We start from the raw sequence: 21027 nt of genomic DNA, 5'->3' as shown, positions 1-21027 counted from the left end.
TGTTAAAGATGATTACAAACACCTTGACTTACATTTATTTGGCTCGTTCAATTTTCATAAAACGTTGACAAAATATTTATTTTGACCCACTTGACAAAAATATAAAAAAAATCAATATAATAACATCACACACTTAATCTGAAAATTTTCATTGGATATATAGCAGTTTGACACTCATTAGTTTTTATCATTGAGAAGCTTTCTTAACAATAGAACGTGATTAACACCTTCAGACGATTTTTACTTAATACTTAACACAATCCCTGTTGTGTTATGTACCTCCTTAAATAAAGGTAACAGTAGTATGCTGCTATTCAAAAGTCATAAATCGAGAAAGCGAAAACCAAAGTCCGGGTTACAAACCAAAACCGAGGGACACACATGAACTATAAGAGGAAAACAATGGAACAACAGTAAAAGAGAACTGATACAAAATCAAACGCAAAAAAAAACCATAAATAACGACAACAGTAGTATACCATTGTTCAAAAATCATAATTCGATTAGCAGAAAACAGAACAGGATCCCAAACTGACTACGAAGGACATCAACCATAAGAGGAAATCAATTAAACAACAGAAACAAAAAAGAAAGGGGCTATTTGGTAGCACCTTAAGTTATTAAGCGATTGCTTTATTTATTTCAGCATACTTATTCAATACTTATTTTCTATCTTTGATAAGCTTGAAAAATACATTATATTTGTCATTTCCAATACTTTTCATATCAAATTATCTGATTAAAATATCGAAAATTGCTAGATTTGCCCATCTCAATAATCAAATATAAATTTTGTTTATAGCCAGCAAGGTGATAAGGCATGATATTTAAAATGTGTTCTTAGATTAATTGTTTTTTAATATTTCTAATCATTTAAGGCATCTTTCCCAGATATTATTCATTTAATGTTTGTTGACGTTTGTTGTAGTTCTGTTGTTTTCCTCTTATAGCTGATGTGTTCCCTTCGGTTTTAGTTTGTAACCCGGATTTGCTTTCGTTTAATCGATTCATGACTATTGATTAGCTATACACTACTTTTGCCCTTTTTTATGAGAAATTTGATTGTGATATAATTAACTGATTTGCTCTAACTTATTTTAGCGTGCTTCGTGGCGAAAATAAACAATAATCATGTGTTAAATTTTCATTTTCCCCCATACTTCAGGCGGGCACTCTATCTCTAGACAACGGAAACGGTTCAAGATGGTATACAGAATTTGTATTTTTTTGGTTTCATTTATTACTTATTTTCTTACAGCGTTGTTATATATATATATAAATTGATAGATTTATTTTTGTTCCTTGAAAAGAACATAAAAGACGAGTGTCAATTATGAATAAATGTCGAGGAGAAAGAAAAACGTATGTCAGTAATTTAATATGTTGCTAATGACGTCTAATATAAGCCTCTTATAATGATACAAAAAAGTATTAACAAAAATAATAAACTCCACGCCAAATTCATAAGGGAGGAGTCCATAAAATTAACCAAAATGCGACATACTATAAAACAAAAATAGTTATTCTAGTTCAAAAGATCTACTGAAATAAGAGTAAAATAGCTTCTCTTGTGTGCTTCTATTTACTGTTTGCAATAATGCAGAAAACCACCCAATAGTTAAGGTTAACATTAGAGCAATAAAATTGCAGACTGTTGACACAAAAGGTCAGATAAAGTTTAAGACTGATAAATCCAAACTGATACATAGAAATGACATTAGTAATTGTTCTTTTATTGACTGCACTCAATGAAAATTAATGTACATGAAATTTAATCTTTTCCTGTTTGTTGTTTGATATTTGGATAGATGGAATTAAAAGAACTGAACCAAAAGGAAATTTAATCAACAATGTTGAATGGCGATGTTAAGCAATCATTTAAGTATCAACAATAAAGTCGGTCTTCGAATCTTTTCCACGCAACCATTCTCGCTACCGTTGGATTTTGTCCGGTCCCTCAGTATTTGTGTGTTAACTCGATTTGTCGTCTAAGTTGATATACGAGATTCAAACACTGGTAAACTAGTGTTACCTTAATGACTTCCATATAAATATACGCCCGTCAGTTAATTTTATTAATCTATCCCATTTCCAATCGTCACTAAAGTACTCAGTGTTACCCCTATATGCGCAAACGGTATAAATATTAACCTTTTTACATTTTTAATGTGTATTTGACTTTTATTGATACGAATATTTCTATTAAAACTAATACGGTGTTCCTTGATTTGAAATAATAAAGTAAACTCCAGATTTTTAAAAATATGTTTGACATAAAAGAAAGTAATTGCTATTTATTTACGAACCATTTTAGAATTCTTTAAACACAATTATCTTTTAAATTAACACGGTTATAATCTTCTAATGATATATGGTTTTATTTTCAAGTTATTGTTTTGGCGGTTAGAGGCGAAACTTTGAGAGAAATAATGCTCTTGGCACATCAAATGGGAATGACGAATGGAGATTATCAATTCATATGCATATACTACTACTCACAACGAAATATATTTGGCGACATATCTTGGAAAATGGTAAGCAAATTATTCTGTAGTTAACATTTGTTTTTTTTTTTTTTTTGTTTTTTTTTTTTTAAATATTTCCATTTTCCATCATTACAAAAATCCTTTTAAATTTATTGTAAAAATTAGTTTTCTATCAAACTATTCATAGTTACCAGGATAAAAATTAAGTACACCAGCCGTGCATTTCGTTTAAAAAAGACCTATCCGCAAGAGGGGCGAAAGATTTTAAAGGGACTTTCAAATTTGAAAATAAACAACGCCATGGCTAAAACAAACAACAGAAAAACACAACATAAAAAACTAAAGTCTGAGCAACAAATAATCCCACCAAGAATTGGGGGTGATATCAAGTGCTTTAGATGGACAAGCATATCGTACTCCATATGTAACTACCGTCTTATTATCGTTTTTCTGAAGATTTTTATTCTTTTTTACATTAGAATGAATATTCAGTTTCATAAATGAATTGTATAGCTTTCACACCAGATTTTAAAATTTAATAAATAATTTGAATGTTCTTATAAATCCGTTATATTAGATTTTGATCCTGAATCGTAAACTATATCTGTGGTGTTTTGCTAGTATCTAGTTTGAACACTTTTTTTCGTGAATGCCTAACAAAAATCGTTGATATTTTGATATGCACAAAGTGTGATTGTATATATGTATCATTTGGTGACGATTTTTTTTTTATGTTCGCGCATTTTAGAACCATATAGATAATAATATAATTCATTCATCAAGTTTCAATGAAAAAACTCAAAAAAATAATTTAGTCAAAGACGATCCAAAAGAATTTTTGTCGCAAGAAAAGGTTAATCGAAAGGTAGGGAACCCAAGGAAATAGATATAAACAATATCTGGTAGATGACAGCATAAAAAAAAACGAAAAGATTCCGAACACAAGCACAGTTCAACAAATCACTAAAACCGGATTTGAATTCATGTTGTTGGGAATGAAACGTGCATGATTAAATACACAAAACCCGTTAGGTATTGTCTAAACCAAATAGAAAAAAGCCATGTACAACAGATAATATAGAAAACATAGGCAATACAAACTTAAATAGAATACTCAAGACACAGCAAGTGAAATAGTATGGATCTTGTTTCCTACGAGAAGCATTCTTATAAGCACACCACTATCAAAAATAAGCTACTAAATATGTATTTTTCTTCAGAATAACAGTGACGATACTATTGTTAAAGAGGCATACAAAAGTGTTATTTTTGTGTCCTACTACACTCCGATGACGTATGAATACACACAGTTTATAGAAAAGGTCAAACAGAGATCCCAAGATATATTCAATTATACATATGCAGAGGATGAAGAAGTAAGTTCATATTTCTTTTACTCAGGTAATTTTAATGTAAACATATGTTCCGGACCATGCGAGTATTTGGACCACACGCGTATGGTCTTGAACATATTGGTAATTACTTATATGGTCTGACCATACGCGTATTGTTCGGGTAAGGAATTTCATAAATGTTGAAAAGTTACTTTAGATGAAAATTGCATAAGTATGATCCTTTCAGGATATTGAACCTTCTTCCTTTTTATATCATACTTTTAGTGTATTATTCCATTTTGTATCGATACTTCAAATTATTTTTAGTTATTCAAAGAGTTTTTGCTTATATTAGAATACGATCTTACAATAACATATACTACTTGGTATCTCTCTATTCTTATTTTGTAAATATGATTAAAAGGGTAACATGTATTTCTCACTTTAACTATGCGATCGAATATGTACATGATAAGGAACAGCATCACAATATCTAAAGATGGAAGAATTAAACAAACAAACAAAAACGCATGAGCTTGAACTTACCGATGACAAGGTAACCATCATACCGACGCTTTGATTTGACTCTAATGAAGATAGGATTGCAGATGCATGAAAAATACAGCCAAAACATCAATATAAAGGATTTCACTTACCGATTTTGTTTCAAAGACCTAGCTGTGTGTTTGTGCGACGGAAATACCATTATGGTCTTAATACTCATATGGTCCGGCCTGTTTATAACGAAACGAATATATACTTAAGCGTTCTGACTAACGACGTATGGTCGTATTATATGAATTTAACAAGTACTCATATGGTTATGTCATACGCGTATGGTCTAATATTCATTTGGTCCGGAACACGTACATGCAGCGGTGTTCGTCTTCGAATAGTCGTTCATTTAATACCACGTTACTAAACTATTGATATTACCTTTCATGGTTTTTTTTAGAATTACTTAACCTCAATTGCATTTGTATATGTATTTACTACTTTTTGTATGACTCAATCCGGGGTAGAGTTTAAGCTTTTTGTGTACTGGCCAGCCGGACCAGTGGACTGCAAAATCTACTGATCCGGCTCAAAATCTACTGGTCCCATAAAAATGACATTCATTTGACACTTTTATAAATGATAGATGTTTACTTTTATTTTCATGCTTTCTTTTACATATGTTAAACAAGAAAAAGAGAGAGTCTCCATCCTGATTTTGATAAAGGCTTTAATAATCTCAATGATTTTCTTTATTAAAATCAGGATCAAGGACAGAAAAATGTCAACATTGTCTTCCACATCATCACATAGGATACCTGGTAGGGTCGTCTTGAGCGGTGTCCAGAAATGTTTCAAATTTCAATAGCCGGGACCGGTTCTTATTGTTCATGATCCCGTTACATTTCTTATCTAGGTCTGTCACTGCAAATTTTTCACATGTACATTGCAATCAACTATATAATTTTGATATTTACGTTTCCTTTAGTCAATATCATTAACTGTATTCCGATCTTCCTTTTGCATGTCACTTATTATTTTGTTTTTGTCCGTCGGTTTAACTCTTTCCAAAAGTTTCCACATTTTGTGTAGTTGTGAAGGACGCTATCCCTAGATATCAATTAATATTAACTTGACCAATTGTAATACTTAGTAACCCCATTACTGTGTAAATGATTTCAAAGGTACATTTTCTCTTAAACAATAATAAAATTGCGAATGGAATTTTATGGACAAATTTCTACTGGTCTACCAGCTGACAAAATCTAATGGTCCGACGCAAATTCTACCGGTCTTGGACAACTGGACCACTGCTAATTTTAACCTCAATATACAGAAAAGGGGATACGCAGATATATTGAAGCAAAAATATTCTTGTTTATTATTTCTGATAAAAAAATCATATGAAAATTTTTGTAAAACAGCGAAACTAAGGTTTCCTCTTTCAGACAATGTTTGCCGTACAAGAGTTTTGCTTCTTTTGTATCCCTTCACGCCGAATTATAAAACTCTTCGTGTGTAATTGGTCTTGAACGTTGGTTGCACGTTCCTAATGAAAATAAATTCCGAGAAGCGCTTAGCTGAACGAAATTTATAGAATGTCATTGTTGTAAATCTATGTACATTTAAAAAGAAAAAAGAAGACGTGTACACTTAGCTGGACTTTTTGCTGGTAATTTGAAAGGCATGCCAAAAGAGATTAATTACACTACTTTCAGCTGTTGTGCAATAACAGGCCTTGAAGGCATAAAACTTTGCTCAGTGCTCGGAGCACAAAAATCATGCTCGAAACATTAAATCAAGCAATTTGATTGGTTGATTTTCGAGTCTGAGTACAAAAATCATGCTCGAAAGTTTTATGACCGTGAGGCCAGAAGTATGTAATAAACATTAATAAAGTGTGAAAAACTTCAAATGAATATTAGATATATATATTTTATGATGTTTGTTCACCTGACCTGATGGTCCAGTTTGAGCTTTTGCCATCACTTACCGACCGTGGTCTATCATCGTTAGTCATTGGCATCGTCGTCCATCATCAGTTAACTATACAAAGATCTGCATGCATCTCCTCTGAAACTACTGGCCAAATTTAAACAAAGTTGGTCACAATCATCAATGGGTATTTAGCTTAAAAATTGTGTCCGATAACTCCACTTGCCGACAATCATGGTCGACATAGCTAAAACAAACGATGGGGTCAAATAGATTCAAGAAAATGTGGTATGAGTGCCAATGAGACAACTCTCTATTCAAATGCATATGTTTCTTTTATCTTTGGAATTCGCTATAGAAAGAGAAATATGACAAGTGGAAATATGTTCAGGATGATGATATATATCTGATCAATGGTTAGACGGCTTCTTATAGGAGTTATTGTCCTTAACCGTCGAATATAACATCGCCCCCACAGACATACCCTGTTAATACATTGTAGCAACAGTGCTCAGAATAACAAGATCTACAAATAATTAAATATTATCGAAAGCGTCAGTCAGCACCTTATTAGAGTAATTGCACTTTAATGATGAATTTGACCGGGTATTATTTTTTTCAGTTTTGCCGTATATCTCAATAATAATGATAAAAAGACAGAAGCTGTTAACAGTAAATTGAAGTGAAAGACAAGATATAAAAAAATCGAAGTATGCATTTGACATCGCATCCTTAAATGACAACTTTTTCCATAATTATGCATTTTTCCCATTACCTTTAAAACTATTTTAGAAACAATATATATAGAAACTTTTGATAGCAAAAGTGATAAGCAGGATCTGGCCTACAAGAAAGTAAAATTATCGAAATATTTTGTCGACGTATGATGGAGTTATTGTCATTTAATAATATTATTTTACATTTTTGGCGTTTTTAGCTAATATCTTGAAATCTATAAAAGATAAATAAAAACTCTTAAAACTCTGGTTAGCCTGATACGATCTATAAACATGATAAATACGTCAACATGACTGAAATTGTCAGTTCGGTCTTAATATTTCTATTTTGCTGTTGAATTTTACTCTAAAAGACTATTGATGACGATGCCAGTGAGTGATACAAGCTCATAGGTGCCTGTAGTAAAAAATTTTATTATATATTTCATTCAAAAACTTTAAACATATACTAACAGGTACCATATCCTGCTGCAAATTTATACGAAGCAATGTATGGATTTGCTCTCTCTTTGAACCTATCACTTAGTAATAACACGGATATACATGATGGAAAAACGATAGCTCATCGTCTTTGGGGAAACCAGTTCCAGAGTAAGTATGAAATACTTCAAAACACAAAGGGAGTAATCAAACATTAAAAACTAACAGATAGAAAACGGCATGAAGAACAGTCAGAAAAGAAAGAAATATTCGGCATCTCAATTGATCAAATTGTACGCCACTATAAACCGGGTTTAACTTAAACAGACAATTGCATAGTGCATACAGTCGGGAAAAACGGAATAACAATACACGGAAACCACCAATTGACAACAATTTATCCAACTATAAACCAGGGTTGAACATATGTGACCCGGTAAGCAATTTCTGACTTTTCATGTTACAATAAAATGTATAGAATATAAGACTAGAGCGGTAAACCACTACAGGGTAATAACTAGTGCATTATCAAAACTCTGATTGGTCGATCATGATATGGTTATCTCGGAATAATGACTGCTATACTTCATCACTAAAATCACTAAGTAATGAAGGCTGTTAGCTATACAATTGTGTGCTAGATAATATAGAAAGGAACCTGACATGTTGTTCGGTGAAATCTGATATCTCATTGGTCGGATTTGACAATGCATTGGTCAAATCCGACATCGCATCGGTCAAATCAAATAATAGAACCATTCCGATGATAAGAAAGTAGGAAAACATCAAATAACTTTGCATTGGAAACGAAGGCAAATCAAGTTTTTTTTTAATTTTTAAACAAAACTTAAACAAACATTTTACGAAACGGAAATTGACAAAACATATTTCACACTTGATTGAATAAGAAATAAAAATATATAGTGCCCAATTGCTTTTCATTTTCACTTCTTCAAATATGCGAAATTCGTGCACTTTGGTAAGGTATGGGAACTATCGATTTACCTAATACATCAATCGTTATTGAAAATTAAATTTTACAGCTGTAACTGGAAATATCACACTGAACAGCAATGGCGACAGACAACAAGGTTACAAGTTTGAGCAAATCGGTGACGATGACAACTTTACCTTAACAGTAGGTTCACATACAAGCTCTTTAATTGTTCACAACATAAATCATTCAGGTATACAAAGAACGAAGTGTAAGAAGATAATTCCCTTTAAGTAAAAATCAGACTTGAAAAAATTATCTATGTTTCAGATGACATTCAATTAACATTAAATTATTAACTTTTCTTTACGGTAAACAGTGTTGACATGAATATCAATAATGTGTCATTTTTATAAATTTCCTGTTTACAAAACTTTGGATTTTTCGAAAAACTAAGGATTTCCTTATTCCAGGCATAAATTACCGTAGCCGTATTTGGCACAACTTTTTGGAATTTTGGATCCTCAATGCTCTTCAACTTTGTACTTGTTTGGCTTTATAATATTTTGATGTGAGCGTCACTGATGAGTCTTGTGTAGACGAAACGCGCGTCTGGCGTACTAAATTATAATCCTGGTACCTTTGATAACTATTTATGTCAGCTTCACATCTGCTCACCTAGCTAGTTTTGTACTTGATATTACCAATGTTATTTCAACTGATCGGGCGGAGCTTACGTTTTAATTTGCACTAGGACAGTCTATTTAAAGATGTGTGTGATAAGGATGATTGTCGTTTTAATTTTTACTGGTTTTTAATCACCTATCAGTGTCATCAAAGGACTTTACAAAAGAATGACTGGACACTTCATTAATGAGTTTATCCTAGTGACGTGTACAATATTTTCAATACTTTTTTTATCTCTATTATTTATTGTAAATATTTCCGTCCAATTAAACACATTAACATGTATTTCTTTTCTATATTGCTAATATTTACGTTCAATTTATATCAATTAACATTTATTTCTTTTCACAAGGTAGTTGGATATTACTTCAGCGTCGATGGACAATTTACGGAAAATGACGAAGATCCAATAAAATGGATAAGTTCGGGACCTCCAAAGGACCACCCACCCTGTGGTTTTTATGGTGAATACTGTGTTAAAGGTACATTCAACTATGTAAAAATAACAAGAATTAAAATTCAAGTCTTTTCATATTTTCGCAACATTCAACTGGTTGCAATACCCTTCCAGAGATCATTCTTCCTTATTTTGAAATGGGTTTGTTGATAAGTGATTGTTGATTGCTGATTATTTCTTCGTCCTTTTCCATTTGACAAAAGCGTTGTCTGTCCCTTTTAACTGATAGCTTTGGTTCCTCATTCAACACCCTTTTCATTGTTGATATAGATAGTTTATATTGCAAGCTTTGTAATCAGACAGAAATGTTGACTGATTAAATGATTAATTTATATCTCAGTAACAAAAATAATTTTGTTTTTTTGAAGAACAAATTAACTTGTATTAAATGTTATGTGACAATTGTTTGGTACAGGTTAATATTCTTTCACTTAACTATATACAATGTACTTGGATTGAATGTTTGATAGAAGTTTTTTTCTGCATCATAATAGTAATTAATTTCTGTTAGCAAATAAAGCTTATTATACTTTTGCAATATAAGTATCCAATACACAATATACAGCATGATATAATATATATTTTGAAATAACCAATGAATGTATGAATAAGATGTATTTGTATCGATATTCTAAAGATGTACAATGACATTATAAGTAATTGTCATTAATAATGATAGATAATACACCGAAAAGATATCTTATACATCTACAGAACACTGATTGCTAATAATACCTACGAATATCTATAATAATAATAATAATAATAATAATAATGATAATAATAAATACTTTATATAAATACTTAATTAAAGAGGATAAGATCAGGTAGTACAATACTAATCTCCCCTGATGCACTGTGAATAATTCAAAATATACAATAATATAATATATACATTTACATACACACTTTTATGCAAAAAACAATAGGCGAAAAACATACAGAATAGGTTCATGAACATATTTTATTAATGTCAGATGTACAAGATAAATGTATGGACTTTTAAATAATAGGTAAATTTCATCTGATAATTACATTTTTAGTTAAGAAAACAAGAATTTATAAATTTCTTGTTTGTATGTTTTTTCTCATACATATACCGAGAGAAGTTCATGACAGTTGTAATTTGTTTTCCCTAAATGTTTTTTTAATATTATTTATGGGATTGTTTTGTATAAAGATTAAAGATTTTATCGTCTTTCTTTTCAGGATTGTCCCAACAGTCAATCATTCAAATAATCACTGGTTGTTTTATTGCTGTTGTGGTGTTGATTATATGTTTGAGTATAATCATACAGAAAGTTGTAGCTAGGTAAGAATACAATAAACTTAATAAATTGATACATTGGCTTTTAATATAATGCAGGTGCTTCGAATATAACTTCGAAGGTTGTTGGTTTTTAACATGTTGATTTTGTATATTTGTTTTACTTGGCCCTATACTTTTAGCAATCAAATATACAATTGTCAGGAAATCGAATGTTCTTTTTCGGTATGATCACATACAAATGTACTTAAAATGAAAAAGTTGTACACTATAAAGACAATTTCGAACGTTAGAAAGGCAAATAGCATGGAATAACAAAGTGATATAAAGCAATGTTCACCAATAAAGGAGTTGATTAGCATGCAAGAGGCGTATGCTTCTTTATTACGTTTTGAAAAAAAAAGAGAATATGGTAATGATTTCTAAGAATGATCCACTGGGTCAGGTGTCTTGTCATATTTCGTGATGAAAATGAGATGAAATTGATGGGTGTAAAGGGATTTACAGCACTTGTACCATAGTGTCTATCACATTACTATTTTTGTGACGTCGGACAATGTTTTCCAAATATATATTATATTTCAAAAATCCTCTGCTTTAACTGAAGTTAACTTTACAAAATCTTTGCCTTTCAAAAACACATGTAACATTAGGGCTTCGATCCACCGCACTTTTTGAAACACATATCATAAAATTGTGAATGTAAATGGGGAATGTGTCAAAGAGACAACAACCCGATCATAGAACAGACAACAGCAAAAGATCACAAATAGGTCTTAAATGCAGCGAGAAACTCCCGCAACCGGAGAAGTCTTTCAGCTGGCCCCTAAACAAATATCTATACTAGTTCACTGACAATGGATATCATACTTAACTCCAAATTATACACAAGAAACTAAAATTAAAAATCATACAAGACTAACAAAGGCCAGAGGCTCCTGACTTGGGACAGGCGCAATAGTACGGCGGGGTTAAACATGTTTTTTGAGATCACAACCCTTCCCTATACCTTTAGCTAATGTAGAAAAGTAAACACATAACAATACGCAAAGTAAAATTCAGTTCAAGAGAAGTCCGAGTCAAATGTCGGAAGAGGTAACAAAAGAAAATAAACAAAATGACAATAATACATAAATAACAACAGATTACCAGCAGTTACTGACATGCCAGCCCCAGACCTCAATTAAACTGATTGAAAGATTATGTCTTCAACATATGAATATCAGGCACAATCCCTCCCGTTAGGGGTTTAGTATTATACCATCATAAAATTCATGAGAACAACATAACCCGGGTCATTCCAACAACTAGTTTTAAAATAAATATGTTTAATTCCGATGCAAAGACCCTATAAGTGAATCAATGTTAAAGCCAAAATATGCAATCTTTAATGACATGACAAGAGTATTGTAACTATGTCCCTTCTTTGTAAGTCTGTTTAAAGGTTTTGTGAGCTTCTGATGTGAATACTGACATTTTTGTACTTTGTAAAGAATATTATCATAAAATATTTGATGTGAAATACCAGAACATATCAGATGTCTGCATGTTGAGCTATATTTTACGAATGATGTCCTTGTACCGATGATGCTATTTAGTTAATGTTTTACTGGTTTGTGATATCGAAAACCCTGGTTTAATAATTTTTCAGTAATACATAAGTTTCTCCCGCTAAAATCTAAAATATTGTTACATACACGAGCGAATCGTACTAATTGAGATATATAAACACCGTAGGATGGTGACAAAGGAACGTCACCATCTAAAAATGGATAATTAACGATAGGAAATGAAAAATCATCTCTTTTATAATAAATCTTTGTATTAAGCTTTCCGTTAATGCTATAGATATAAAGATCGAGGAAATAGTATTGGTCATTGTAAGTATGAGCTTTATTTAAAGTAAGTTCAACAGGATAAAACTTTTTAGTATACATACTGAAGTTGTCATTACTGAGAGCCAATATATCATCCAAATATCTAAAAGTATTATTAAATTTTTGTATCAGATTTTGTTTCGATGGGCCTTTGCTGATTTTAGTCATAAATTGTAACTCATAACAATACAAAAAAAAGGTCCGCAATAAGTGGTGCCCAGTTATTCCCCATAATAATATCGATAACTTGACAATATACGGAATCTCCAAGGTGACCAAAGGTGTTATCTAGTAAAAATTCAAGGGCAGATATAGTATCAAAGCATGCCCAATTAACATAGTTCTTTTGTTTATTGCTACTTAAAAATGACCTAAAAGAGTTTGAACATATATTCGCATTCTGACTTTTAAATGCCCACATAGTCTTCAGTCCGTGCATAAATCCGACCAACAATGACTACTGACATTAGTATAGTAAAAAAAAAAGCCAAACAATATCAAAGGGACTATAAAAATTCAGTTTAAGATTCTCCACTGAAATGAAGGAATACAAACTGAAACTCGTCATTAGTAAATATTAAAGTTATTTTGAATTGAACGTTAATGTTGATATGTCAAAATATGATCTCATAGATTTAGACTTTAACATTTTCTTCGATTTCAGAATGCATGGTACTTCTATTTGGTACATTTGCTTTATGACTGCGATTAAATTCACCAAAAAACGAAAGTTAATAAAATATATTAAGTCACTATGATTCAATCAATTTTTCTACTGTGATGTGTTTAAGGATGTACACCTCTGAGGAACCAAAAATTTCTAGAATTAAACTTTTTTTTCTTAACCTGATTTTTTGATTTATAAGACTGTAACAAAATAATTGGTGAAGAAAAAATGATATGGTGGTGCACTTCTTTTTTGCTACAGCCCTTTGAAAATGCCCAATTTTGATGATTTTCCCATTTTCATCGATTTTTACCTATTTTTGGGCTATTATCATGAAAAAAATCACAGTTCCACAATTAAACTTTTTCTCATACTTTCTATAAAGATGAAGTGGACCAATCTAAATAAATTTTACTTACAAAAACTATAGGTAGGTGTTTATATAAGAAAGTTTTATCATATTTTGACGCTGTTTTGTGTAAAATTTACCATGCTGTCAATTTTGTATTTTTGTGATTTTTCTCAGTTTTAAGAACAAAATGCATATTATTTCAACTTTTTTGTTATAAATGAATGAAAAAAAGACATATCTAAGAAATTTGAAAAGACCAAAATGATATGGGATGTACATGATTCTTGTAAAATCATTTTTTGTATCCCTCACCCATTTTCTCAAAATTTTGGATAAAAATACTGACTTGATTGGTCGTATAATTTGAAAACTGGATTACACAAAAACCATTCATTGTAAATACATAATTTTTTCACAAATTTATGTTTGCTTATAATATTTTTAAAATTCATTGATATTTTCCACTTCTATCACATGTTTTGGAAATAATTCAAGAACGAGATTTCAACGAGACTGAACGAGACTGAAAAGTCAGAAGAATACATCCTTAATACTTGAATACTATTATATTTTTTTTCTTTATTGCGTTATTGTCATTATAACTATTTATATATTGAAATCATATTGATGTGATTATAATTGTTTTGACTTTGAAAATAATAATAATAATAATAATAATAATACCCATCATTTTATATTTAATTATATAATGTTATAGGAAAATAAAAACAAAAGAAAGTGAAAGTATATGGAGAATTAAAAAGTCTGAGTTATCCATAACCGAACGGTCAATGTGGTCAATGTCGAGGGTAAGTCATTTAATAACTTTTTTTTAAATTTTTTAATTTTATATTTATCTAATTATTTATTCATTGTGTTATTGATTGATTCATTCATTCACGTATATTGAGTGTTAAAAGCTTCACCTTTATGTCGTCAATAGTGATAATAGCATTGTTTTAGTAGAATTGACAAGAACAAGACAAATAACAGTCACAAAGATTAATACATACAGTGCTAAGACTTTGCAAGACAAATTCCGACAAAAGCTAAGTTTGAAGTCATGTTATCCTGAAAGCTTATTGTTTCAACACTACACGAGACATCTTTGTTGTTCCTTATGGCAATTAAAAGAAATACTTGCAAGATCAAATTGAAACTTTAAGGAAATTTAATATTTTTACTATTTCATTGCATTTACATACTACTAAAAAGTATAATTACTATGTATCGATTCATATATATTTTAATACTTTAACCTTATTCATCATTCACGTCTATGGGAAGACTAATATCAAATATTGTACATCCTACATTACAGGTATCAATACGATCAGACCCCTCACAGGAAACGGTAGATAACAGAGTTACAAAAACTGCATACCACAAGGTAATGTCATTCTCGGACAGTATATTTTAAATAGTTTATTTATTTTTTTTTTAATTTTAAACATGTTTCATTAATAATCACCTATTACATCAACCCTAAGTTGCCCAGGGAGGCAACCAAGGTGGCTCCGATATTTACAGTATCATTTGTCGAGGGAAAAGCAAACGAGAAGAAAACTCCCTTTAAATTATTAACATCTATCTTTATAAATATCATCTATCCTTGTACACATGGACATGTTATTATCCTCCATTATATATACTAGTATTTAAACATCGCACCATATTTAATTATTTGAATAAAGAATTCATTCTATCTGTATTTTTTTTTCTCACAAGAGCTACCTGTATTTATTAAGCCGTTTCAATTTCATAGCACTTCAGCCCGTTCTTTTGTTGTTTTAATTTTTATTACATTAAATGTTTGGTCGAGTGATCTATTTTAGATGTTTTAAACATGAAGTCTATGGTTTGAACTTGTTTTTGAACGTTTAAAATATAAATGACTCTTTTCTGTACAGTTGCATGATTCAAGCATGATTTCAAAATTAAAAATAAGAAGAATTCAAAGGAATTTAAGTTTAAGTAGTACGAACTGAATCTATCATTTAAAGAGTTTTTTTTAAAACTAATAGACATAAGATATTGAACTTTCCTTGTTAATTGAAGAAAAATTGTATTTTTGTGTAATTGACTCTTCCTTAAAAGGTGGAATTTATTGCTGGATTTGATTGAATTGAACAAATTTGATTGAAAAGAACGCATTATAGATTGACATTTAATTTATTGTCCTTCCGAAGCGCTAATTTGCAATAAGTTCATTTGGTAGTGTTATAATTCTACAGGAACTCATGACAGTTTAAACTATCTGTGTCCTCGATGTACATGCATTTCACTTATTATGTGAGCATACTAAATGTAATAATTGATAAATGCTAAGATAAAAAGGTTTAACGGGCGTACGATGTATAATGCGCGAAGAGTTTTATAATCAATCCGCATTGTGTAAATATGACCTACATTCAATAGTTCAACACATTTGAGATACTAGAAACATTAGATGTTAACCCGTTTTGTAGCACCCAAAAATCTGGTTATTAATTTATTCGGACAGCCAGCAGCTCCCATTATTTTCCGTGCACTCGTTGCGAATTGCCGTTTAGTAGTTATGACCCATGGTTAATTTTAAAAATTTTCTTTTTCTCATTTCGTGTCATGATCTATGAATCGTACAGGAGGTATGTTCTTTGATTGATTCGAAAATAGAACCAGAACGTGATAGGTCAAATAAGCGAAAAAGATGTCCAGTGACGTAGTACGAAATAGATGGAAAAAAAACCATCCTTGATACTAAGCTTATAATTTAGCTTAGTCGGAGTCAAAGTTTGTCTATATACATCACGTTATTACAAGTTTTCTTGTTTGGCTTTATTCGAATTGTTATCACCTTGTCATGAGAAGCCTGTACAGTCATGACTGTTGCTTTTTAGCTCACCTGGCCCAAAGGGCCAAGTGAGCTTTTCTCATCACTTGACGTCCGGTGTCGTCCGTTGTCCGTCGTCCGTCGTCGTCCGTCGTCGTTAACTTTTACAAAAATCTTCTCCTCTGAAACTGCTGGGCCAAATTCAACCAAACATGGCCAAAATCATTATTAGGGTATCTAGTTTAAAAATTGTGTCCGGTGAGCCGGCCAACCAACCAACCAAGATGGCCGCCATGGCTAAAAATAGAACATAGGGGTAAAATGCAGTTTTTGGCTTATAACTCAAAAACCAAAGCATTTAGAGCAAATCTGACGGGGTAAAATTGTTAATCAGGTCAAGATCTATCTGGTCTGAAATTTTGAGATGAATCGGACAACCCGTTGATAGGTTGCTGCCCCTGAATTGGTAATTTTAAGGAATTTTTGCTGTTTTTGGTTATTATCTTGAATATTATCATAGATAGAGATAAACTGTAAACAGCAAAAATGTTCAATAAAGTAAGATCTACAAACAAGTCAACAGGACCAAAATTGTCAGAGAAATCCTTTAGGAGTTATTGCCCTTTATAGTCAATTTTTAACCATTTTTCGTAAATCTTAGTCATCTTTTACAAAAATCTTCTCCTCTAAAACTACTGGGCCAAATTAAACCAAACTTGGCCACAATCATTATTATGGTATTTAGTTTAAAAATTATGTCCGGTGATCCGGCCAACCAACCAAGATGGCCGCCATGGCTAAAAATAGAACATAGGGGTAAAATGCAGTTTTTGGCTTATCACTCAAAAACCCAAGACTGTTCAGTAAAGTAAGATGTACAAACACATCACCATCACCAAAACACAATTTTGTCAAGAATCCATTTGCTTCCTTTGTTTAATATTCACATAGACCAAGGTGAGCGACACAGGCTCTTTAGAGCCTCTAGTTATATGCCTCGTGTATAGGCTTTAGGTTTTTCGGTCCTTGTGTGTGTCTGTTCGTCCGTGCTTTTGTCTGTTTGTTCGGCCGTCCGTTGGTCTGTTTATGATTGTAATGCCTTGCAATTGGGTGTCTGCCAATCAAAAAACACGAGAAAGATGCATAAGATACATACATGCATGTTTTGTTATATACAAAATGTGGTGAACACTTAAATTTATAATTCTCTTTATCATCATTTTACTGTGTTGTATTTGATATATAAAAATTAAATATTAAAGCGAATAGCACAGCTACTTTGAATCTTCGTTTTTGTCTAGGCCACAGAATATAATTACTTCATAAAAGTTATATAAGAATACTTGTAATTACCTGTCCTGGTTCAAGAATAAACATAGCTCATTCAGTGATCGCCTTCCGCAGGTTAAATATGCAACCTTGAAATATTTTTAATATAAATTGTGATCACATATTCACTCTCGATCGCTCGTTCGATTGATAAGATCGTGTCTTCGAACCAAAAAGACAAAAGCTATGTTTGATTAGGAATGATATTCAACAAGTCGTCGTTCCTTATTTTTGATTGGATATTGTATTTATTTTTATTGATTTTATTTTTGTAGGTGATAACTTGGCGACTGAATTTGATTTCAAACTTATTTTTATTTTTAATGTTTTCTTGTAAAATCTATATCTGTGCGGTATTGACATAATCAATATATTTCTTTCTAGGGTTCTCTTGTATCCATTAGATCTTACACAAAGATACACTCAGATAAAATGCCAAATTCTAAGGAATTGCGCCAGGTATGAGAAAATAACATTAAAAACAGAAATATATCATAAGAAAACAAACAAATCATCTTTTTAGGTCACCTGGCCCGAAGGGCCAATTGAGCTTTTCTCATCGCTTGGCGTCCGTCGTCTGTCATTCGTCGTCGTCATCGTTAACTTTTTATATTTTGAACTTCTTCTAGAGAACCACTGAATAGAATGAAATCAAACATGGCATAAATGTTCCTTATGAGGTGCTGACCAAGTGTTGTTACTTTGAAGCCGCTGCATCATCCAAGATGGCCGCCAGCGGGGACTTAGTTTAACATAGGACAATATGGGAAATGCATACAAATGACTTCTTTTAGAGAACCACTGAATCGAATGAAACCAAACATAGCATGAGTGTTCCTTATGAGGTGTTGACCAAGTGTTGTTACTTTGTCGCCGATCAAACATCCAAGATGGCCGCCAGCGGGGAACTTAGTTTAATATAGGACCCTACTGGAAATGCATACAAATGACTTCTTTTAGAGAACCACTGAATGGAATCAAACCAAACATAGTATGATTGTTCCTTATGAGGTGCTGACCAAGTGTTGTTACTTTGTCGCTTATGCAACATCCAAGATGGCCGCCAGCGGGGGAATTAGTTTAACATAGGATACTACGGGAAATGCATACAAATGACTTCTTTTAGAGAACCACTGAATGGAATGACACCAAACATAGCATGAATGCTCCTTATGAGGTGCTGACCAAGTGTTGTTACTTTGTAGCCGATCCATCTTCCAAGATGGCCGCCAGCCAGGGACTTAGTTTAACATAGCACCCTATGGAAAATGCATACAAATGACTTCTTTTAGAGAACCACTGCATGGAATGAAACCAAACATAGCAGGAATGTTCCTTATGAGATGCTGACGAAGTGTTGTTACTTTGTCGCCCATCCAACATCCAAGATGTCCGCCAGCGAGGGACTTAGTTTAGCATAGGACCCTATGGGAAATGCATAAATATGTCTTCTTTTAGAAAATCACAGAATGGAATGCCATATCATATGTTTTAAACCAAATTTTATCTTTTTTTATATGATTTCAAAAACCAAAGTAGATTCAGGTGAGCAATACAGGCTCTTGAGAGCCTCTAGTTTATAGTTCATTGTCGTCAAATTTGAAATTAGTATTAAGAGCAAATATATTTTTAAAGTATTATTATTATTATTATTATTATTATAATTATGGGTGTTGTTGTTGGGCAACAGTTTCATTTAACTATCTTGTGAGATTTGGTGGCACTTACTCATCAATGGAAATGCAGATAACAATTTGTTCGGATACGTACTTTGATACATATTGCACAAAATGATTCTATGATGATGAACACGATGAATGCAATCTACATACATGTTATATGAATGATTTTTTTTATTCAGTGAAAATTTATTGATAGACCTCAGTGGGCGTCTAATTATGTTTAAAGATTAATTTTGAATTAATTATTTTTGTAACCAACAGATGAGAGAGCTGGATCACAATAACATTGTAAAGACGGTTGGGTTTGTAATAGACCCACCAGAGCTGTTATATGTGTCGGAGTTTTGTTCAAAAGGAAGTCTAATGGTTGGTAATTTACTTTTGTCAAATATGAATATTATTCAACCACTTCAACTGCTTTGATGGTCTTAAGATGATTAGTATTTAGTTGTTTTAATACATGTTGTTGACACAATGCTCAGCTTCTTCTATACTAATGTCGGGTATGATAAATTGATAAATTAAAAAAAAAAATATGTCCGGCAAAAACTATCCCCACTAACGTTTTGGAATTTTGAGTCCTCAATGCTCTTCAACTTTGCACTTGTTTTGCTTCATAACTATTTTGATCTGAGCGTCACTGATGAGTCTTATGTGGAAGAAAAGCGCGTATGGTGCATTAAATTATAAGCCTCATTTGCCAAATAGTATGATATATTATTTCAAATACTGGCCTTGCTAATATAGTTTTAAATAGTTAATTCCTCGTTGTTGGTTTAAGTAATAAACATAAGGGTTTACATGATCATAATGACGACAAATAAAGAATGTATCAAGTGTGTTAGATGTAAACGCCATTGTTTTCAGTTATTTCCATGGGTTCATAAAAGATAGTATTTGTACAAACTAATTCACAAAAATATTTGAAAAGATATTTTGTATGTTGGTTCTAACATGACATGTTGTATCACATCATACAAAAATTCAAACAAACATGATTTCTGCGATAAATCGTTTTTGACATTAAGGTTTGTTGTCTGTTCTATGGTCGGGTTGTTGTCGCTTTGACACATTCCCCATTTCCTTTCTCAATTTTATTATATATCTTTTATTGTAGTTAGTTGTCAATGCTGAAATATGAATGCTTGGTATCCTCGAAAGCGTCATAAATATACAGGCTATTCAAATATTAAACCATTACCATTTGATATTTCAGGATATTCTTGAGAACGAGGATATAAATTTAGATTGGGACTTCAAATACTGTCTTATGTGGGATATATTAGAGGTAAATCTTGCTTGAATGTGCAAAATAACTAAGTAAATGTACTATTTTTTTAATGTTCATTTTTATCTGTACCTATTAAAAAAAATGAATTAAAATCGGGAAAGTGAACTACCAAAACAATATAAATGTTGTGAGCCTGTTCCATGGTCTCACTTCTTCGGTGGTTGTATAATTATGTGGTTATCGTTGTTTATTTATATGATGAATAACCCAGGTGCATATTGATAGTTTATGTAGACCTGTTGATTTAGACCTTAATATAAGATAT

The 21027-nt window shown here is 31.6% G+C and overlaps 1 protein-coding gene across 1 annotated transcript in view; it reads left to right on the top strand.

The window, feature by feature from the left end:
• The window catches only part of LOC143075635 (atrial natriuretic peptide receptor 1-like), a 59803-nt gene that overhangs the window by 20611 nt on the left and 18165 nt on the right, over positions 1 to 21027 (top strand). Inside the window, exons 5-15 of the mRNA XM_076251124.1 lie at positions 2389 to 2534; positions 3707 to 3862; positions 7443 to 7578; positions 8451 to 8549; positions 9385 to 9510; positions 10695 to 10797; positions 14367 to 14457; positions 14970 to 15038; positions 18174 to 18248; positions 19733 to 19837; positions 20688 to 20759. Of these exons, the coding sequence (XP_076107239.1) occupies positions 2389 to 2534; positions 3707 to 3862; positions 7443 to 7578; positions 8451 to 8549; positions 9385 to 9510; positions 10695 to 10797; positions 14367 to 14457; positions 14970 to 15038; positions 18174 to 18248; positions 19733 to 19837; positions 20688 to 20759 (1178 nt within the window). The remainder of the gene's footprint in view (positions 1 to 2388; positions 2535 to 3706; positions 3863 to 7442; positions 7579 to 8450; positions 8550 to 9384; positions 9511 to 10694; positions 10798 to 14366; positions 14458 to 14969; positions 15039 to 18173; positions 18249 to 19732; positions 19838 to 20687; positions 20760 to 21027) is intronic.

Source organism: Mytilus galloprovincialis, chromosome 5 (assembly GCF_965363235.1).
Source record: "Mytilus galloprovincialis chromosome 5, xbMytGall1.hap1.1, whole genome shotgun sequence".
NCBI classification, from domain to species: Eukaryota; Metazoa; Mollusca; class Bivalvia; order Mytilida; family Mytilidae; genus Mytilus; species Mytilus galloprovincialis.
The sequence above is the reverse complement of the archived record's forward strand: the minus strand, read 5'-3'. Positions and strand labels throughout refer to the sequence as shown.